At 36.7% G+C, this 23,811-nt stretch overlaps 1 protein-coding gene across 1 annotated transcript in view; it reads left to right on the top strand.

Annotated features, from left to right (window-relative positions):
- The window catches only part of PRMT3 (protein arginine methyltransferase 3), a 121,845-nt gene that overhangs the window by 18,509 nt on the left and 79,525 nt on the right, over nt 1-23,811 (top strand). Inside the window, exons 9-10 of the mRNA XM_010858410.1 lie at nt 1,814-1,935; nt 20,456-20,555. Of these exons, the coding sequence (XP_010856712.1) occupies nt 1,814-1,935; nt 20,456-20,555 (222 nt within the window). The remainder of the gene's footprint in view (nt 1-1,813; nt 1,936-20,455; nt 20,556-23,811) is intronic.

Below are 23,811 nucleotides of genomic sequence, written 5' to 3'. Positions count from 1 at the left end.
TGTTATGATAGTTTCAGATAGATAGCAAAGGGACTCAACCATACATATACATGTGTCCATTCTCCCCCAAACTCCTCTCCCATCCAGGCTGTTTGATTGAGCACAGTTCCCTGTGCTATACGGTAGGTCCTTATTGGTTTCCATTTTAAATAAAGCAGTGTGTACATGTCCATCCCAAACTTCCTGACTATCTCTTCCCCCAATTCGCCCTGCTTCGGCAACCATAAGTTTGTTCTTTAAGCATGTGAGTCTGTTTCTGTTTTGTAAATAAGTTCATTTACAAAGATTCATTTACATAGATTGAACATTGCTCAGGTGCTCAGTCTTGTCTGACTCTTTGCAATCCCGTGGACTATAGCCCACCAGGCTCCTCTGTCTGTGGGATTTCCCAGGCTAGAATACTGGAGTGGGTTGCCAATTCCTCCTTCAGATCTTCCCAACCCAGGGATTGAACCTGCATCTCCTGCGTTGCTGGCAGATTCTTTACTGTTGAGCCACGAGGGAAGCCCTGTAGATTGAACAACACGATAGGTAAATTCTAGGTGTGTTTTTCTTACGGTGGCTTCCCCGGTGGTGCAGTGGTAAAGAATCTACTGCCAAGCAGGAGACGTCTCATGGGTTTGATCCCTGGGTCGGAAAGATCCCCTGGAGAAGGAAATGGAAATCCATTCCAATATTGTTGCTAGGAAAAGCGCTTCATGGACCTATTTAAAATTCTAAAAGAGTGTGTGTGTCCTCTCCCCTTGCCCTAAGCTCTGCTCTGTGCTTGAGTTTTCTTTATCACACTACTATTCCCTATTACTGTCTATTTTTGGTTGTTTCTGAGTATTTTGCTTAATGTGTTTCCTTGGTAATTTATTTATTTATTTATTTTACTGTGAACCATGCAAGTTTCATTATTATTATTCTGGGAAGAACCATATGAAATTCTTGATTAGAAATAATTATTACATTCCAATCCCCAATAACATACTAAATTTCATTCTTCTTACTGTTACTACCATTGGTAATGAATATCTTTTGAAAACTTAAATTCTCAAGTTACTGAATTCTTAAAAGCCTATTTTTTATTGTATCTCTATAATTAAATGAGTTGAATATTAAACTTTGGAAGTGGAGTGGGTATGACAATATTCTATATTATAACCATTTTTAAATTGTTTGGATCAGACTATCCTGCTTAGGTTAACTTCTGGTACTCAAACTTGAGAAAGCTTATTTCTGTTAAAATTTAGGATTACTGAACCTAAATTAGAGCATACATACAATAAGGAAATAAAAGACTACTTCCCTAGTAAGTCTGTGGAAATTGCTCATTTCATATAAAACATTTCTTAAATTTACATTGTTGCATATGATTACAATAAACTGTGGCCAAAACAGTTATGAATTTAAAATAATGTAATTATATGTTCCATTTACCCAAGTAGAAATTATTACCATGTTTGGTGAAGTTTAAATTTTGTTGTCTATTCCTAGCCAGAAACATCATCACGTATGAATAGGATTTAAAGTGTTGCTGCTAAGTCACTTCAGTCGTGTCCGACTCTGTGCAACCCCATAAATGGCAGCCCACCAGGCTCCCCCGTTCCTGGGATTCTCCAGGCAAGAACACTGGAGTGGGTTGCCATTTCCTTCTCCGGTGCATGAAAGTGAAAAGTGAAAAGTGAAAGTGAAGTCGTTCAGTCGTGTCTGACTCTTTGCGACCCCATGGACTGCAGCCCACCAGGCTCCTCCGTCCATGGGATTTTCCAGGCAAGAGTACTAGACCTTCTCAATAACATGTATTCTTTTTCTTTTATTTTTATACCAGGTAGTTTTGGATGTTGGTTGTGGAACTGGAATTCTCTCTATGTTTGCTGCTAAAGCAGGGGCAAAGAAGGTTCTTGGAGTTGATCAGTCTGAAATACTTTACCAGGCAATGGATATCATTAGGTAAATGCATTTTAAGGCTTGAGTTAAGATTATTTTTAAATTTTATGATTAGGAGATTTTCTTGTCTTTAAGAGCTGTCCAGTGCAGACCTAAAGCCCTTATCTTTGAGTAAAATTTCATTCCAGCACAGTAAGATTTTAAGTTGAATTGACCTAAACATGTTTGAAGTATGAACAGTCTTTTCACTCTCCTTACTATGAGAATTATTTTTATATAGTTTTCTATCTTTTCAATTATGACTATGGATATGCTAATTATAATAATATTAAATTAGAAATCATGGATGTATAGGGTAATGTTAGAAAATGGGCTACAAAAGTCAATATATCAGTAGTATTTTGTTTACCAGATAACAGTTCAGCTAAAAGAAAACTAAAGGTTATCATTTTCCTTTTAACAGTACTGGTAGCCCTGTGCCTCCTCAAATTAAAATGTGAAGTCCAAAATGGCTACACACAGATTAGAGTGGATTTAGTTTATCCCCTAAAACTTAATTTTATTCTCTAAAAATACATCCTCTCTTTGAGGAATTAAGTTAGGTTAATTGACCAGTGGTTGATTTTACATTTGGTTTATATTCTAGTAAGAAGACCTTTATTTGAATTACAACTTATAAAACTAGATTTGGTTAGTTGTGTACTTAACCAAAGCATGTTACATTTGCAACTCTTGAGTAATTTCCAAAATAATTTTAATAACAGGCTTCTCAGCAATTCTTTTTCCCCCCAGGGTTATTAAGATATAATTGACACATAACATTGTGTGACTTTAATGAAAACGAATTATAAGTGTATTTCTTTGCTACATTAATGTATTAACATAACAGCTGCCACTGTAGTGTGTGTTAGCATCTCCATTGTGTCACAGGAAATATTGGGTTGGCCAAAAAGTTTGTTCCGGTTTTCCCTTACATCTTACAGAAAATCCCGAGTCAACTTCTTGGCCAACCCAATAATTACCATTTCTATTTTAGAGGGAGGACATTAAAGGTATACTCTCTAAACAGCTTTCACCATGCTTACGTTACATTCTTGGCAGTGATCCTTCGATGGTCCTCTCACTGATGTGTATATTTTATTCTTAAAATTGATTAATGTTGATCTTTTCTGGTTTGTATAACATTTAAATAAATACAATTGTGTAAAATGTTTAAATTTACAATTTTATTGCATAGTGTAGAGTGTAGTGTTGTGGTTAAGCATGCAAAGTTTCAGGCTTCCCTCATGGCTCAGAGGTTAAGAAACCGCTTGCAGGCAAGAGACCTGGGTTTGATCCCTGGCTTGGGAAGATCCCCTGGAGGAGAGCATGGCAACCCACTCCAGTATTCTTGCCTGGAGAATCCCATGGACAGAGGAGCCTGGCTGGCTACAGTCCATGGGGTTGCAAAGAGTCAGACATGACTGAGCAACTAAGCACATACATGAAAACTTTCAGTTGGACAGTTTTGAGTCCTTGCTCTGCGCCTTCCCCATTGTTTGAACTTCGATTAAATATCTAACCTCTTTGAAACCTCAGCTGTTTCATTGTAAAAATGAGAGTAATGATGATAAGGAGTCAGTAATGGTTATGAACAAGGTAAATAAGTGGTAAGTAAAATACACACCTCAGTCTCTTTGGCATATTGCCTGACCTGACATGTAGTAGGTATTCAGAAGTTAACAACTGTTACTGTTAACAAGCACCAAATGAATGTTAATGAAAAAATGACATTGTCTTGCTTAGATTTTTTTCATAGATAGAGGATGGTGGTTATTATTTTCATATTGGAGAATGTGCATATGTGTTGCATGTGTGTATACAATTCCATAATCTGGGAAAGTTTTTTTTTAGTTTTTGTTACCATTAACTACAACATCATTTTGCGGATTCTGTAAATAGCACCCTGTCTTGCTTGCACCTTGCTTTCCAAACAGGTATGAGAACTGATATCCCAGAGAAGAGATTGTTTTACGTAAATTAACAAAATTTATTGTTGATAGTAAGATTATGGTAAGATATTTCTATTAGAAATATGGGAGACCCATGTTCATGTATATATTTATTTGTCATTTTTGATTTCTGTGAGACTAGATGTGCTTTCATTTTTTTTTAAGAATACTTTTAAAAAATTATTTATTTTTGGCTGCTCTGGGTCTTTGTTGCTGTGTGCCGACTTGAGTTGCCTTGAGTGGGGTCTGTCTTTGTTGTGGTGTGCAGGCTTCTCAGTGTGGTGGCTTCTCTTGTGGCGCATGGCCTCTAGGTTTTTAGGCTTTGTAGTTGGTACTCGTAGGCTCTAGAGCTCGGGCTCAGTAGTTGAGGTGCATGAGCTTAGTTGCCCCGTGGTATGTGGGATCTTCCCCGTCCAGGGATTGAACCCATGTCCCCTGCGTTGGCAGGCGGGTTCTTCACCACTGCACCACCAGGAGGGTCCAATGTACTCTCATTGTAATTCCTCTGTGGAAGAAAAAGATGGTGATACCACTCATTTGGTTTTCATTTTATTTCACAGAAGCCCTAATTCCTAGTGATGTTTTAGAAATACATTTTTACAATGATTATATTCAGATTCTTTGTGTATAAAAGTTAGTGCTGGAATGTATAGAAATTTTACATGAGAGCATTTATTGAAAGTGACTTAGTATTCAGTTTTAGGCACTTCAACTTAATAAAAGTTGCTAACATTAACTTAGTACTTTCTATTGAATTTTTTTTTTGAGGTAGGTACAAAAACAGTATAATATTTTTTTTTTTAGTAGAGATTAAGTAATTGAGACATGGAGAGCACATCCGTTTCCTTATTTGTAGTAGTGCCAGGATTGGATCCCATGGTTGATCCTGATAGCCAGTCTACTATGCTGTGTCTCCACTGCACTGCTCACAGGGCACATATTTATTGTGGCCAGTAGTTTGCTTTACTTAGAACCTATAGCGTTTGAATATTAGACCTTTTTGTTTTGGATGAGCCAACATTATACTTTTCTTCAAAGATGTTCTCCGTTGCCTTTTTTATATTGTGAAAAGATAAGATAGCTATTTCCGTAGTGTTCATAGTGTCTCTCTGTTGTTTTCCATTCAAAAACTTGAAATGTACACTGTGGATGAAATAACCTCTGTTCTTCTGTTTGTGGATTTATCTATAAAAGAATTTTCATGAAACAGTTTATTGTTAATGTCTGCAGCATTTTCTGGCTCATTTTTCTACCAGATGAGAAAGCAGAATAGCATACTTCTCTCAGCATCTAGAACCATATGACTTGATTTCTAACTTTGGCTTTTTGACTAGCTTTATGCTAATGGAAAATTGCTTAACTTCTTTAACCCTGGTTTTTTCATTTATAAAATGAGGTTGATGGTAGTATCTGTCTCATAAGATTGTTATAAAGATTGAATCCACTTACAGTGTTTTGCAAAGTGGCTCACATGTAAGTGAAGTGAAGTGAAAGTTTCTCGGTCGTGTCCGACTCTTTGCGACCCCACGGACTCAAATGTGACCCCATGGACCCCAGGCTCCTCCGTCTGTGGAATTCTCCAGGCCATAATACTGGCAGTGGGTAGCTGTTGCCCTTCTCCAGGGGATCTTACCAACCCAGGAATTGAACCCAGGTCTCCTGCATTGCAGGCGGATTCTTTACAGTCTGAGCCACCAGAGCAGCCCGGTTGACATGTAACTGCTTACTAAATGTTAGTAGTAATTATGATAATATTAATAGATAATTATAGTGATATGTTTGATTTGGCACCAATGCCTCCAATAATACTTTACATTTGATTGGTTATGTTTCTGAAATGATCATTTCTTGCCGCTATCCCACCAACATATGCTGACTCTCTCTTCTGTATTCTGTTTCATGATCTCTATTCTTTTGTACCATAAAGTTTCAAGCTTTAGTCAGCTTTATTATGTATTCACTCTCCTCCCTTGAAATCTACTCTTAGCTTCTCTTATACTTGTCTATTATTGCACTGGGGCTTTCTAGAACCATCATCAATCAGTGAAAGCAGCTCTTCTGATTAGCAGGCTGTGAATTGTCTTTAGCAATTCTGAGGCTGCTTTTGCTGCTAGAAATTTGTACGCAGCAGAATTTCTGTAAAACTCCCTAAGCTTACATCTGTAACAGGATACTTTAAATTCTAAAAGATGGATAGTTTTTTTCCCCCCTCTTTAAGTAGGAAAAAATTTTTATTGTACCAGTCATGGAACTAGATTTCAACCAATAAAATCTACCACTGGCTATTTTAAGTCAAACTGATTGAAAGAGATTTGTTTTGTTTTTAAATATATTTATTTTAATTGGAGGATAATTGTTTTATAGAATTGTGTTGGTTCCTGCCATACATAAAAGATGAATAATTACATGTTTCATATTCTTTTAAGCATATTCAACTTAACAATCCTTGAATTGTGCTCAAAAAGATGATAAAATAATTTTATCTCTTTTATTTAAAAAGGAGATGTAGCATTTCTAAAGAAATGAAAGATGTTTTATTAGTAGGGGCAAATAGAACTCAAAGTCATACGTGGGAGGAATGAAAAATTGTTTCTTTTTCTTACTCTCACTCTCCGGTGAATAATCATTCCAGAAGCATAAATGTCCTGAGGATAGCAAAGCTATTCAATTGTCAGGCTATCGTATCCAGTGTTCACCCTCAGGAAGCAAAGGTAGCGTCTGGTAATATTTACCTTTACTCTGACTGCCTTTGGTTTCGCCTTGACTCTGCAGTGGAAAGCTCATTATTCAGCTTTTTGGATGTTTTTGCAAAATTTTCATGAAAAGGTTGATCTGTCATATGACTGTAATGCAGTACTTTCAATCTCACTATGACTTTAAAGATGCAATCTTTTATGTTACCTGTGCCTAGAATACTGTTAGAAATGAAACAGATCTGTTTCATTTTTATGCTTAGATCTGTTGTCATATTCATGTAAGTGTTCTTCTCTAGATTCCAGGACAAGAGCTTTATCTTCTTAGCATTTTTAGGCACTTAGTAACTTAACACAATGAATTTAAAGATAGTGGTGGTATATATAAGATTTGGAACAAGATCACAAAATATACTAGGATATATTCTTGAAGTAAGGGATATTCTGTCATATCTTGTTTCTGAATTCATTTATTTTTGTTCATTTATTTATTTATTTTTAGCTCTGCTAGGTCTTTGCTGCCGTGTGCAGGCTTTCTCTAGTTGCTCAAGTGGGGGCTACTCTTCATGGAGGTGGCAGCTTCTTACTGTGGGCACATCTCTTGCTGTAGAGTGCACTAGCTTCAGGAGTTGCTTGCGGGCTCTAGGGTGTGGGCTTAGTTATTGTGGTGCACAGGCTTAGGTGCTCCGTGGCATGTGGAATCTTCCCGGACCAGGGATCGAACCCTTGTTAACAGCATTGGCGGGTGGATTCTTTTTTTTTTTTTTAACTTAGAGGTTAACTCTGCTTTACAGTGTTGTGTTGGTTTCTCCCTACATCAACCATAGGTACACACGTGTCCCCTCCTCCTTGAACCTCCCTCCCACCTGCTGCCCCGTCCCACCCCTCTAGGCTGTCACAGAGCACCAGGTGAGCCCTTGTGCTACACAGCAACTTCCCTTTAGTTCCCTGTTTTACACATGGTAATGTATATGTTTCAGTGCCACTCTCTCAATTCCTCCCTCCCTCTCCTTCCCCTCCTGTGTCCATAAGTCTCTTCTGTCTGAATCTCTCCTGCCCTGGCAGGCATATTCTTAACCACTGAACAACCAGGGAAGTCCTCTAAATTTAATAGAAATAATAAAAAAGGAAGTAAAAGCTGAAGGAAACTTTGAAGCAGTGATGAGGATAAAAATGGTTAAAAACAATTTGCTGCTCAAAAGTCTTCTAATGAAGGTGATTAAGATGGTTTACATGGAGACTAAATTCTGTTTTTCTCACATCTTGCCACCTCCTTAATTTCCTGTCTACTTAATGGTCCTGTCTTGGGGATCCCATGACTACCTACTAGTTCAGTGATTCACTGAAAGAACTCACATGATTCAGTATAAAGTTGTATTCACAGCTTCACTGCTAAGATTTATGATAGCAAAGAATACAGTCCAGGGACAGCAAAGAAAAGATACCCATCAGTAAAGAGGTCACATTACAGGCTCCCACAAAATCCTTTCTTTGCAAGAGTCACACAAGATGTGATTTTCCCTCTAGCTGTGAACCTCAGAGATTCTCAAGAGATGCCTCAACCCAAGCAAGTTCGAGTCTTAACAGTTTATGGTTCTCAAAGAGAACTAACTGGTGGCATAGGCACATGACCGCTGTGTGATCAGCCATTGTGCAGTGGTGTCAGATGCCAGGTGCGTATCAGGAATCTTCCTGTTAACTTCACACATGCTGTTCTCCTGATTTGTCTTGGTTCACATCTTCAGGTGTTGAAGGCAATAGCAACCCACTCCAGTACTCTTGCCTGGAAAATCCCATTGGACGGAGGAGCCTGGTAGGCTGCAGTCCATGGGGTCTCAAAGAGTCGGACACGACTGAGCAACTTCACTTTGACTTTTCACTTCAATGCATTGGAGAAGGACATGGCAACCCACTCCATTGTTCTTGCCTAGAGAATCCCAGGGGTGGCGGAGCCTGGTGGGCTTCTGTCTGTGGGGTTGCACAGAATCAGACATGACTGAAGCTAAGCAGCAGCAGCAGCAGCACATCTTCAGGTGTATTGAATAGCATCATTAACCAGTAAATATAAGAGTGTTCAGGAGTTTTGTTTTTAGGATTTGATCAAGAATTATTGCCATGGTTACAGAGATAGGAACCAAGAGAACAGACCTGCATTAACTCTTCTCACAGGTTAAAATTGAAAACCTGGGGCTGATACTTGACGTCTCCTTCTCTTTTACCAGCAGACTTACTGGAGATAGAGTCCTCATGAGAATCCTTGCTGTTTCTCAAATCCATCCTTCTTCTACTCCTTGATGTAGCTTAAATTTATGCCTTCATTCACATTCTTGTATTTTTTATATACTTATCTGAATTAATGCATTTGTATATAAGTAGCTGAGTTATTTGGCTCTCTGTTATCTACTCTCTTAGTGTGGCCAGGTTGATTTCCTACCATTTCTCATCTCTTTTAAATAAAGGAAGAAAGGGAGTGAAAAGATATTTTTGTGTTGGGAAGATGTGAGAGGAAAATGGAGAGACTAAAAATTACCTCTGATCCTGGTATGAGATCTCACTATCAGCACTTTGGTAGGGCTTTTTAAAGACTTATCACATGAAAATGTAAGCTTTACTAGAATATCAGCTCTCCAAGGTTAGACAGGGATTTTTTTCTTATTCATGGACATACCCCAACCATCTGGAAGGGTACCAGGCATGCAGGTATTCAGTGTAAATACTTGTTGAATTAGTGAATGGGTTTTCAAGACCCAGGACATGAAATATTCAAAGCTTGCTGAAAACCCATTATCTTTCTGCTTGAATTTGCATTGTTCTCTAACCTTCCCCCGCACCCCCCCATTTTATTAGAAGCTAAGCTGTTGCTAACTTAAAACAGTAAATGTCCTCAGTGTTAGCTACACGCCTAAAACCTATAAACAAAAATTATACATTTGGGAGGGAGACAGCTCATGAAATACACTTAATAAAGGAAATTGGTATGTGTTTTCTGTTATCTGCCTCAGAAGAAAAGAGGGAGATCTGTTCTGGGCAACACTTGAGTCTTCTCTGATGTGTGCACTGAGCACTGGATCCTTCCTCACACGTTTACCAAAATTATTTGATTGCCCTTTTTTCCTCCACTGAATTATATCTTTGGTTCTTTGATAGTACCATCTAAAATCTCCATGCATTTATCAGTTTGTTACATTTTGTATTACTTTGTTGTCATTTTGGCATGCTTGGGGAACGGGAGAAACATGTATGTTTGGGTGCCATAGTGAACTGAAAACAATATTATGCCTTGTGTATTTTTGTATTACAGTATTCCCCCCACCCCACCCCCATATGCATTTTGAAAAAATTATTACCTAGGTATTCTTCTAGGTGAATTTTATAGTCATTTTGTCACCAACTTTAAATGTCATTTAATTGATAAGATGTTCATTGTATGAACACTTGGTGGTACTTTATGCTGTTTACACATCTGTCTCCCTGCTAGACCCTGTTCTTCGTTAGAATCTAGATTGTGTCTTTTTTAAATCAAAATTGCATTGGGCAGAAGTACATTGCAAATTTGATCCTGTTTTCTCATTCTGCTGCTGCTGCTGCTAAGTCGCTTCAGTCGTGTCTGACTCTGTGTGATCCCATAGACAGCAGCCCACCAGGCTCCCTTATCCCTGCGATTCTCCAGGCAAGAACACTGGAGTGGGTTGCTATTTCCTTCTCCAGTGCATGAAAGTGAAAAGAGAAAGTGAAGTCGCTCAGTCGTGTCTGACTCTTTGCGACCCTATGGACTGCAGCCTACCAGGCTCCTGCGTCCAATGGGATTTTCCAGGCAAGCGTACTGGAGTGTGTTGCCATTGCCTTCTCCTTTCTCATTCTAAAAATCCTGAAATGGCTCCTCATTGCCTCTAAAAACTAGACTCCTTAGCATTACCTCTGACTACTTCCCATCTTTGTCACTACATACTGCCTCTTGCTGCTCTAATCATACTAAACTATTTTTAGCTCTTCACATTTGCAATTTGTCTTCCATACACACACACATACACACACAGGCAGTTTGTGCATACATAGATGAGGCACCCTTTTTTACCCCCATATTCATACATACCTTTATGGATGCTCTGTCTTTTTCTGATTAAAATCGAATGTCATTCAGTTAAGGTCTTATTATATTAGCTCCTATGAAGCCTGTGTTCTTTACCTTTCTCAGTGCCTTAGACCATGTTCTTAAGTGCATGAACTCTCTCTCTCTTATCTCTGTAAGCCCAGTATCAGATAATTACTCATGATGATGTCCCTGTATCATGAGATAAAAGTTAAATTGCTGCTTCTGAGATAGGAAATAATATAAGATAGTGATTATTGCTCTAACAAAATATCCACTCGGAAAAATAATTTCAGTGTTTATTGGATTAGTTAAGAGACTTACTTAACATACCCTTTATATTATGGTGTTGTATTTCTGAAAATTAAAGCTATGCTACTTTTTGAGCAGGTGTTTTCAGAGATAGAATTCATTTGGAATGCTTTTATGCTAAAGTAATGTTTAGTGATTGGCCTCTTGAGAGAAGAAAAGTAAGTAAAAATCTATAGTTTTTTTTTCATGAATGGTAAAATCAGGTGGTGATTAAGATGAGCAGGCTTGCAAATGGGATTATCTCTGTGAATCACGTCTGTGTTGCAATGTTTTAATACAGAATCACTGGGAATTATGGCCTTTTGTCTGTTTTTCTGTGTATTCCCTGAAATCTTAATCTTTCCAGTTGTATTTATATTCTAACAAGTAATTACTGAGGCAGATAGGATTATGACTTGTAGTAGACAATAAACAGCCTGAGCAGATGGCCTTTTACAGGACATGTCTTGTTTCAGCATGAGCATCCTGAAAATATTTCTAAGGCAGTAGGAACATTGTGATCTTCTAAGAATATTGCTCTTTGTTTCTTTTGAAGTGTTCGTACTTATTAAGCCTTAATAAAATATTTCAGTAAATGTAATCAACTACAGCAATTTTATCGTAGAGAATTTTATTGAATACCTCTTTTAAAAAGCTCAAATATGATATAAGCATCCTTTTTAACCTTTGTCTGAAATGCACATATTAAAAAGTACATAGCACATAAATTATGTGGTAATATAAGTACAAATAAGTAATAGGAAAGAATATTTCCAGCACTTTAGATTTCCTCCCCTCTCCATCTGTCCTTTCTCAGTAAGATGCTCTCCATGCTTGATTGGGTAATGACCATCCTGGCTTTTGTAGTAATCACTTCCTTAATATTGCTTTATATTTCACTTTAATCATTTATTATGCATTATTTTAGTCTAGCTTGTTTTGTTCAACATTATTTTTAGCGTTCATTTATGTTTATTGTTACATAGAATGGTATTGATTAGTATATCCCAATTTATCTTTTCTATTCTTGACGGGAATTTTTGTGTTTTCCGGTTTAGGTCTATTTAGAATGATTTTGTTATGAACCTTTTTGTCCATGTGCTTGGTACACATCTGTGAGGTATATGTTTAAAAAATAGTGCAGACTTTAGGGAATACATGTCTTCAGATTTTCCTGGTATTGCCAATTTATACTTGGCAGTATGGTGGTAATACCAATTTATACTTCTACCAGTAGTATGTAACAGTTTGGGTTGGTATTGCCTACCTTTAAGAACTTATTCCAGTTGGTTGTATAGCAGTATCTCATTGAAATTTAAATTTGCATTTCTGTGATTGTTAACGTGACTGAGCACTTTTTCCTGTGATTATTGGCATTTGGATTTCCTTTTCTGTGAAGTATGTGTTTGTCTTTTGTTCACGTTTCCATTGACTTGGGCCTTTTTCTTATTTATTTGTAGACAGTCTTTATTTTGTATGTGTGTTTGAAATGTTTGTAAGCTTTATGTAATGAAAAAATTCTTCTATCTTGCTTTTTTACTCTCTCCAAGTATCTTTTGATGTACTGAAATTCTCAGTTTTCATGTATCATCATCATTGTTTATGGTTATCACTATATGTGAATTGGGTAAAAATCCTTATGGAGGTGTTTTCCTATATTCTTGTGTAAAATTTTATAGTTTTTTAAAAAATATTTAGATTTGTAATCTACTTGGCATTGTTTTTGTATATGGTATGAGGTAGTGGTCCAACTTTTTAAAACTTAGTAGCAGTAGTAATAGTAGTATTAATCTGTTTAAAAATGACCTAGTTGTTCCAAAGACCGTTTTATCCCCCCTACTTTGTACTGTCATCTTTGTCAGGAATCAAGCGTACATATATGAGGCCAGTATAACCTTTATACCGGAACTCTGCTAAGGCAGGACAAAAACTTACAGGTCAATCATTTATGAACATATGTGGAGAACATCCTATTCAAACTATTAGAAAACTTAATTGAGCAGTGTGTGCTTAGTTGCTCAGTTGTGTCTGACTCTTGCAAGCCCTTGGACTGTAGCCCACCAGGCTCCTCTGTCCATGGAATTCTCCAGGTAAGAATACTGGAGTGGGTTGCCAAGCCCTTCTCCAGGGGATCTTCCCTACCTGGGTATCCTACATTGCAAGCAGATTCTGTACCTTCTGAGCTATTGGGAAAGCCTATCGAGCAATATACTGGAAGATAAAGTTTATCCCAGGAATACAAGTTTGGTTAATTTGAGAAAATTAACCATAAAAATTTATTGATGTATCTCAGGAGAGAAAGTTTGATAAAATTCCATATCCTTTCAGTCTATATATTAAACTCTTAGCAAACTAGAATTGGAATGTGTTATATCATAACACGATACAGTGTATATCCAAAAACAAAAACTACAGCCCACAACTTGATGAAGCTTTGAAAGTTTAAGTTCAGGAACAGGACAGGGACACTTGCCATCATCTCTTCTATTCAACACTGTAAAGGAGATCCTGGACAATGGAACAAGGCAATAAAAGAAAGATACAAGAATTGGAAATGAAGGATCAAGACTTTTCATGTTCCCTAGTAGTATGTTTATGAATATAGATATCAGAAATAAACTATAAGTTATTACAGCAGTAAAAGTATTAAGGTGCTTAATATTTTATTATGTATTTTTAAATGTGATACATAATTTTTAAATTGATATGATTTACAGTGCTGTATTAGTTCCTGGTGTACAGCAGAGTGAATCAGTTATACATATATATATTCTTTTCCATTATGGTTTATTATAAGATATTGAGTATAGTTCTCTGTGCTATTCAGTAGGACCTTGTTTGTATCTATTTTATATATAGCAGTTTGTATCTGCTAATCCCAAACTCCTAATTTATTCCTGCCCTCTCCTCGTGCTGCCTTTCCCCTTTGGTAACCATAAGTTTGAATTCTATTTATGTGAATCTGTTTCTGTTTTGTGTATACATTCATTTCTGTTACTTTCTAAATTTCACATATGAATGATGTCATACAGTATCTTTCTCTGACTTCACTAAGCGTGGTATACTCTAGGTCCATCCACATTTCATATTTTAATGGCTGGGTAATATTTCATTGTGTGTATCTCTGTGTGTGTGAGATCTTAAAAAAAAAAATTTATTTGGCTGCCCCTGGACTCAGTTGTAGCACATGGGATCTTTTGTTGTGGCCTAGAGACTATGGTTGTGGCATGAGGGCTCAATAGTTGCCGCGCGTAGGCTGCAGAGTGCTCGACCTTCAATAGCTGTGGCACACGGGCTCCACAGTGTGAGGGCCCAGTTGTCATGGCACATAGGCTTAGTTGTTCTGCGGCATGTGAGATCTTAGTTCCCCGACCAGGGATCGAGCCTGCATTACAAGGCAGATTCTTAATCACTGGACCATGAGGAAAGTCCCTGCCATATCTTATTAATCCAGTGATCTGTTGATGGACACTTGGGTAGCTTCCATGTCCTGGCTTCTGTGTATAGTACTGCTGTGAACATGATGGTGAATGTATCTTTTTGAATTAATGTTTCTTTTTTTTTAATATTTACCTAAGAGTGGAATTACTGGATCATATGGTAGTTCTATTTTTAATTTTTTAGGAACCTCCATAATGTTTTCCATAGTGGCTGCACCAATTCACATTCCCACCAGCAGTGTAGGAGGGTTCCCATTTCTCCACACCCTCTTCAGCATTTGTTAATTGTAGAATTTTTAATGATGGTCATTCTGATCAAAGAGGTAGTATAATATTATAGTTTTGATTTATATTTCTCTAATAATTAGTAGTGATAATGAGCACCTTTTAATGTGCCTGTTGACCATCTGTATCTCTTCAGAGAAATGCCTATTTAGGTCTTCTATTTTTTTTATTGAATTGTTTTTTGGATTGTTTTTTTTTTTTTTGGTCATTGTATGAGCTGTTTGTATATTCTGGGAATTAAGCCCTTGTCTGCTGCATCATTTGCAAATATTTTCTCCCAGTCTGTAGGTGGTCTTTCTGTTTTATTTATGGTTTCCTTTGCTGTGCAAAGGTTATCAGTTTGATTAGGTCCCATTTGTTTATTTTTGCTTTTATTTCTATTGCCTTGGAAGACTGACCTAAGAAAACATTGTTAAGTATGTCAGAGATTGTTTTGCCTATGTTTTCTCTTAGGAATTTTATGGTGTCATGTCTTTGAGTCTTTAAGCCATTTTGAGTTTATTTTTATATATGCTGTGAGGGAGTATTCTGACTTCATTGATACATATGTTGTTATTCACCTTTCCCACCACCACTTGCTGAAGAGTCTTTCTTCTCTCCATTGTATATTCTTGCCTCTTACGTCAGAGATTCATTGACTGAAGGTATGTGGTTTATTTTGGGGCTCTTTTCGGTTCCCTTGACCCATATGTCTCTTTTTGTGCCAATACTATGTTTTGATGGCTGTAGCTTTATAGCATAGTCTGAATTTCAGGAACTCCAGCTTTGTTCTTTTTCCTCAGGATTTCTTTGGCAATTCTGAGCCTTTTGTGATTCCATATAAATTTTAGAATTATTTGTCTAGTTCTTTGAAAAATGTCATGGGTAATTTAATAGGGATCACATTAAATCTTTGGCTTGCTTTGGGTAGTATGACCATTTTAACAATATTAGTTCTTCCAGTCCAAGAGCATGGGATATCTTTCCATTTCTTTAAATCGTCTTCAGTTTCTTTTATCAGTGTTTTATAGTTCACAGTGTGTAAGTCTTTCACCTTGATCAAGTTTATCCTCAGTATTTCTAGAGATTTTTTTTTTCCTATTTCAGTGTAAAGAAATGCAGTGGATTTTTGTATATTAATCTGCTACTTTCCTGAATTTGTTTATCAGTTCTAGTAGTTTTTGTGTGAAGGCTTTAGAGTTAAGTATCATATCATCTGTATATCATGACAGTTTTACCTCTTCCCTTCCAATTTGGATACCTTTTATTTCTTGTTTCATTGCTGTGGCTAGGACTTCTAATACTATGCTAAACAGAAGCAATGAGAGTGGACATTCTTGTCTTCTTCCTGTAGTCAGTTGGAAGGCTTTCAGCTTTTCCACCATTGAGTATATGTTGGCTGTAGATTTCTCATAAATGGCTTTTATTATTTGAAATATGTTCTCTCTGTCACCACGTTGATAAGAGTTTTTATTGTGAATTTATGTTGAATTTTTTTCAATAGATGCTTTTTCTACATCTATTGAGATGATCATGTGGTTTTGTCTTATCTTCTGTTGATATGGTGTATCACATTGATTGATTTGAGTGTGTTGAAATATCCTTTTGACCCTGGGATGAATCCAGCTTGATCATGGTGTATGATCTTTTTTATATGTTTTTGGATTTAGTTTACTAATACTTTGTTGAAAATTTTTTGCATCTATATTCGTTAAAGATATTGGCTTCTTTGATGAATTCATCAAAGATATTAGAGATCAAATATATATATATTAGGTATTCTGGCTTCTAATTTTATTTATATATATATTAAGTATTGTCTTTGATTTTGATATCACTGCGTTGATGGCTTCATAGAATGACTTTGGGGGTGCTCCCTCCACTTTAGTCTTTTGGAAGAGTTTGAGACGGATCAATGTAAATTCTTTGTATGTTTGGTAGAGTTCCTCAGTGAAGCCATCTGTTCCTGGACTTTTGTTTGCAGGGAATTTTTTATTATTTTTGCAGATTCTGTTAAACTTCTAGTGGTTGGTCTGTTCAAATTATCTATTTCTTCTTGATTTAGTTTTGATAGGCATATATTGCTAGAAACTTGTCCATTTCTTCTAGGTTGTTCAGTTTGTTGGCATATAATTGTTCATAGTACGAAAACATAGTATGTAAAAATTGGTTGTATTTCTATAAAAAACACAAAACAAGACAGTGGACATTAAAGCATATCAAAGTGTATTTCTCATATTTCTAACAATCTTTCAGACAATGCTAGGATGCTAAGTCACATCCATGAAATGAATGTCCCCCAGTAGGTGCTGTGCATGAACTGTTTTAACAGCTTCTTCCCCAGTGTACCCTCTGACATTGGTCAATATTTCCTTGCCATGTATTTCTCTGGTATCTTGCAACATTTTCTACAGTGATACCTGCAAAGAAAAAGCCTGTGAAGATGCTCATGGTCACCAGGATTTGAACCATTCCTTACAAAACTTGTTAATAACTCAGTAGAAATGTTTTCTGATTTTTTTTTTTTTTTTTTGAGGCTATTTTAAATACTTATTTTTGCCTGCACTGGGTCTTCGTTGCTGTGCATGGACTTTCCCTGGTTGTGGCAGGCAGGGGCTGCTCTCCCTTGTGGTGCGGGGCTCCTCACTGAAGCGCCTCTCTCGTTGCAGAGGACAAGCTCCAGGCTCACAGGTTTCCCTAGTCGCAGCGTGCAGGCTCAGTAGCTGCAGCTTGCACTCTCTAGGCAGGCTGGCTTCAGTAGTTACAACACGTGGGCTTAGATGCTCTGCAGCACGTGGAATCTTCCCGAACCAGGGATCCTGTATTGGCAGATGGATTCTTAACCACTGGACCATTAGGAAATGTATCTTAAGTAACAGTAAATGAATGCTGCCCCCTTATAACTGAAAATAAAACAAGGAATGTCCACTCTTGCCAATTCTAGTCAGCATTGTCTCGGGGGATCTAACAAGTGCTATAAATACATTTAAAGGAAGGCAATAAATGGCAGTAAATACAATAGAACTAAGACTCATTACTCCCAAGTGACATGATCAAATACACGTAAAAATCCTAAGAAATCTATAATATAGCCACTAAAACTGTGCTAAAGCTAAACCCTTTATGACAGTCAGTGGGATTCAGGGTCAAAATATGAAAATCAGTTATGCTTCTGTTATTATCCGTAAACAACTAGAAATTGAAACTTTAAAAGTACATACCATTACAATGCAATCAAAATCATTAAACATTTAGGGGTAAATTTAGCAAAATATGTTGAAGACATAAACACTAAAAAATGTAGAATGACACCATGAGCTGATTCTAAAATTCATTTGGAAACAAATGGCCTAGAATATCCAAAAGAATTTTAAAAGAAGAATGAAGTTAAAGGATATATTCTGTCAGACTTCATGACTTTAAGTATAAGAATCAAGAAAATGTTGTATTAGTGTGAGGACGTGCATCTAAATCTTGGCGCAGAATTGGAAGTCCAGAGATAAGCTTACACATCTATGCTTAGCTGGTTTTTGACAATGATTCTGAAGTAATTCCGTGGGTTGGTGAAACTTTTTCTTCAACAGAGTTGCAGCTATCACTCATGATAGTTTTTCTAACAAAGTTTTTTCATTATATACGGAAAAAAGATCATGATGATATATTGGAAAAATCAACTCAAAATGGAAACTAAAAAAATTTAGAAGAAAGCATAGGTCAAAATACTTGATGTAGGCAAAAATTTCTTGGATATGAAAAGCACCAAAAGCATGAACCATGAAGGAAAAAAAATGATAAATTGGTCTTTATCGAAATTAAAAAACTTTAGCCTTTAAAACATATTATTACAGAAATAAAAAGAAGCCACAGGTTGGAAGAAAATATTCACTATTTTCTTCCAGAGTTTTTATCCAGAAATGTAAAGAATTTTTTAAATTCAAAAATAAGAATACAACTGATCCAGTTTTTAAATGGTTAAAATGTTTGAGCAAAAGATAATAGGGAATTATGACTAGTAAGCATATGGAAAAAAGACTTGCATTAGGAAAGTTCAATTTTTAACCATAATGAGATCTTACCAAAAAGTTAATATTAAAAAGATCCTATACTGGCTTCCCTGGTGGCTCAGATGGTAAAGCGTCTGCCTACAATGCGGAAGACCCGGGTTCGATCCCTGGGTTGGGAAGATTCCCCTGGAGAAGGAAATGGCAGCCCACTCCAGTATTCTTGCCTGGAAAATTCCATGGACTGAGGAACCTGGTAGGCTACAGTCCATGGGGTTGCAAAGAGTCCGACACAACTGAGCAACTTCATTTCACTTCACTTCATACTAAGTTTACAAGGATGTGAAACAATAGAAATGCTCACATATTGCTTGTAAGAATGTAAAATCATATATGAACTTTGTAAAACAAACTGGCAATTTCTTAAAAAGCTCTATCACTTCTATTTGACGGAGTACTTCTTGTACATACATATTTATAGCAGCTTTATTCATTGTAGTCCAAAAGTGGAAATCCAGAAATCCATCGTCAGATGTGTGGATAGACAAAAAGTGTTTTATTCATATAGTGGGATACTACTCAACAATAACTAGGGGTTGAACTTCCAATATACAGAAAAATAGGCATTAATTTAAAAAGTACACTTATTGAAAGAAACCAGACACAAAGGAGTACATTCAATATGATCTGTTTATATAAAACTCTACAAAATACAAATCATAATATGTAGTAAAAGAAAGAAATCAGTAGTTGGGTGTGGATAGGAGGGTTTTGTGGGAAAGAGCAGTAATGCATCTTTTTGAGAAAATTGTAATATTCTACATAAAATAATCTATATGATGATGGTGGCCACTCAGGTATCTCTTGTTTTTTTCTTTTTTTAGTTCAGAAAAATTTACCCTTAAAAATGCATTTAGTTTTATGTATATAATACTTCAGTGAAATTTACAGGAGGAAAATCGCTCCATTGTTTGCAGAAAAAAATCTTTTGTAGTTCAGATATACAGCCTTTGAAGACTGCAAATTTATTTAACTAGATACAAACTTAGTAGATTACTTTTAGCTTTTTGAAATTCTCTGTTATTTATTTGAAATTGCAAAAGAAGGGGATGAAAAATATGTGCTAATCTTATGACCAAGCATATAAAAGTATCTAATGAATGCTGTTGGACAAAGTTAAATAATTTATGATTGGAGGAAGGTTTCAAGTTTATGTAACATGCAATATTATTGTTATTCATGATAATACCTTGCTGTTGTATAGTGCTAGAAGATGTGTACATAGCTTTCACATATGTCTCATCTTCATAATAGACTGTTAATAGAAGTGTTAATAGTTTGGGAAGGTATCTATTTCTGTTTTACACTTGATTTCAGGCTCAATGAGATGTTACATAATTTGTTGAAAATCACTTAGCTGACAAGTGCTAGAGGACCTGGAATTCAGAGTAAAGCTTCTGGGCCTAACTCTCTGCTGCTGTGGCAAGCTACTTCTCTTTAAAATATACTGGTCTGTTTCCACCTCTCCCTTTAAAAACTTTTTTTTTAACTTTATTGATATGTATTCTTAATAGGGTTTGAGTTTCTTTTCATGCTGTACTTTTAAACACTGGTTCAGCTGTATTGTGGTATTAACCACAAACATTCTTGGGGATTCATGAAGTGACCAAAGAGCGATTATAATGCCAGGGAGTAAGAAAACTTTGAACAAACATACTTTGAGTTCTATAAAGTAATAACAGTTGCCAAGAATTTTTGTAGTTTGACTAGTTTTCAGAATTTGTTTCAATTTGTTCATTATGGCATTTTTCAGATTAAATAAACTTGAAGATACTGTTACACTAATTAAAGGAAAAATTGAAGAAGTTCGTCTTCCTGTAGAAAAAGTGGATGTTATTATATCCGAGTGGATGGTAAGTGTTTGCACACAGAACTACTTTTATTAATTTTTTTTAAAGGCAATGAATAAAGTAGCAAGTATTATGCATTTTATTATATTTGATAAATGGCAGAATGATAGCATTATTTTAAAAATAGCTACAGTGTTTTTATGGTAGTTTATTCTGCAGCGGCACTTATTTACTGGCAATTTGTAATCTTTAAGAAGAGAATAAATTATCTTTTTTAATTTTAAAGTCTTAATATTACTTTCTAGATTTGTTGAGACCTGTGTTTGCCTAAAAGCCTGCAAGGATTCTTTAAGGATTTACTAAGACCGTTCATGTCAAAGTAATGTGATGTTGCTACTGTTGTTGTCATATCGAATAGCCTATCTTTCTGATCTCTTTAGTCATGTGTCCTATACCACATAAAGTGAAAGTGAAAGTGAAGTCACTTAGTTATGACTCCTAGCAACCCCATGGACTGCAGCCTACCAGGCTCCTCCATCCATGGGATTTTCCAGGCAAGAGTACTGGAGTGAGTTGCCACTGCCTTCTCCATGAGTTATTGAAGTAAAGTCACTCAGTCGTGTCCGACTCTTTGTGACCCCGTGGACTGTATCTGACCAGGCTCCTCCGTCCATGGGATTCTCCAGGCAAGAATACTGGAGTGGGTTGCCATTTGCTTTTCCACCTATACCACATAAAATAGTATTTATTGGCATTATTAAAATAATGAAGTAAAGGTATATTATTATATAGCTTTATAGTTTGCTTTTGAAACCACGAATCAAGGTCAGAGTATTTAAAGTGTCTGTAAAGTAAAATTAATGGTATTTGTCAACTGATTGGACCTGTTGATACGCCACTTCTGTTAAGACTAGTATATAGCAGTTCTGGATAGCCAGTTGGAAAGTGTTAAGGTTTTTTTTTTTTTTTTTTTTTTTTAAAGAAACTGTATTTGATACCTGTATTTAATTAAGTGAATTTATCAAAATTTCTTGAAAAGAATGAGTTTTGCTTTGTAATTATCTATAACTTTTGAATAACAATTCTAGCAAAATAGCTAGAATTAGAGTGCTTTTGCAGTGTTCAGATTTAATGTCGTGATTTCAGTTCAGAGCCTATGACATAGACCCTAACCCTATGACAGTCACTGTTGTTGGCAGTTACTCTTTTGCATCTGAAATCGTATGTTGAGTTTTTTCATGCTAAGGTTGGCTTCTAACAATTCTTGATCATAATACCCTTGTTCTTCTTAACCAAGTAATGTGTATCAGTACTCTGATTTCCCTTTAAAATTGAGTGAGAAGTAATTTAGTTATATATAACTGAAAATCTAACATCTCTTTAAAGACCACAAAAAGGTGCTTTGGAAAAAGTGCATATGAGGCATCTGCTTGACAGCAGCTTTAAGTAGTTTGTACTAAGTATTGCCTAATGTAGTCCTTACTTCTCTAAGAATCATTTTATTTTTCTTGGGAAATGCATCTTTTAAATTACCCCAAATTACACTGTAAGCAAACTAAAAGATAGACCTTACTAAAACTTCCTGTCACCTCAGTTAACTAGCTGGTAGTTCTTGACCAGGTTAGCAGAATTATCCTTCTGGATATTGATGTTTCAGGAACTTTCATTTTGAAACTTGAAACACTGTCTAGAAGTATTGTCATTCAGTCGCTCAGTCATTTCTGACTCTTTGCAACCCCACAGACTGCAGCACACCAGGCTTCCCTCCTTAACTGTGGGAGTTTGCTCAAACTCTTGCCCATTGAGTTGGTGATGCCATCCAACCATCTTGTCGTGTGTTGTCCCCTTCTCCTCGTGCCCTCAGTCTTTCCCAGCATCAGAGTCTTACCCAGTGAGTCTGCTCTTCGCATCAGGTGGCCAAAAGTATATGACTTTCAGCTTCATCATCAGTCCTTTCAATGAATATTCAGGACTGATTTCCTTTAGGATGGACTGGTTTGATCTCCTTGCAGTCCAAGGGACTCTCAAGAGAAGTATTAATATGAAATTGAAATCTTAGAGCCAGTTGGTATAATAACAAAAACCTAGCTAGGTTGAGTGAATTTATGAGATTGTCACAGGTATGCTGTGAGCTCTATGGAAAGGTGTGCTGGTCTTGGCTTGTTTCCCTAAGACTCATTTTACACCCTTCTGTTTTCTGCTGTCTGATGGAGAAGGGCTAACACTGCAGGTGGCTTTTCCTCGGCTCCTGTGACAGCCAACTTCAGCTGGCTTGGGAAATCTAATGGGAGATTTATGAAAGGAGAAGCCAGGGCATTTTCTTTTTTTTGCCTCTGGTGGTGTTGCTGGTAGAAATTGTTTGTTTTGTGGCTCCAATTCCTACCTGACAAACCACTCATAATTCCAGCATCCACTCTGTGACCCTGACCCTGGGCTCTTGTTGCAGTACTTTTTTATTTTGGGAGTTTGGTCAGGAATGATCTCTGCCTCTATCAGGAAGGCAGCGTCACATAAGCAATACTGAGTCACTGGAACCTGAGATGAAAAGGTGCATTCTGAGATGCTTTCACAAACGTTCTTTCAGAAACCCTTCAGAAAGGGGAAAAAAAAACATATGTCCAGCATGTGATGGCTAAGAAATTTCTTTTTCTCTGCACAAAGGTGTAATTTTAGAGTTTGCATCATCTTGCTGTCAGCCTTTCCTTGTATGCATCAGTGAGGTTGGTGTCTAGTAGATTTGTTAAACACATTAGAAGGAGCATTAGACACTGTAACTTACAGCAGTTATAGAGTCATCTTTGTGGCTTGGCAATATCATTTATAATATATTCTAGATCCTCTCCTAACTTCGGTACATATACTAGAATTTCTGAGCCTGGATGCTCGAAAATTCTAATTACGTAATTAAACAAGAAGCAAGTATGCTTCCTAAAATACATCCAACATTTTTTCAGATCAGATCAGATCAGTCACTCAGTCGTGTCCGACTCTTTGCGACCCCATGAATCGCAGCATGCCAGGCCTCCCTGTCCATCACCAACTCCCGGAGTTCACTCAAACTCACGTCCATCGAGTCGGTGATGCCATCCAGCCATCTCATCCTCTGTCGTCCCCTTCTCCTCCTGCCCCCAGTCCCTCCCAGCATCAGAGTCTTTTTCCAATGAGTCAACTCTTGGCATGAGGTGGCCAAAGTACTGGAGTTTCAGCTTTAGCATCATTCCTTCCAAAGAAATCCCAGGGCTGATCTCCTTCAGAATGGACTGGTTGGATCTCCTTGCAGTCCAAGGGACTCTCAAGAGTCTTCTCCAACACCACAGTT

The sequence above is a fragment of the Bison bison genome, unplaced genomic scaffold (assembly GCF_000754665.1).
Source record: "Bison bison bison isolate TAMUID 2011002044 unplaced genomic scaffold, Bison_UMD1.0 scf7180017864388, whole genome shotgun sequence".
Lineage (NCBI taxonomy): Eukaryota > Metazoa > Chordata > Mammalia > Artiodactyla > Bovidae > Bison > Bison bison.
Note: the sequence above shows the minus strand (reverse complement) of the source record. Positions and strands in the feature narration are given on the sequence as shown.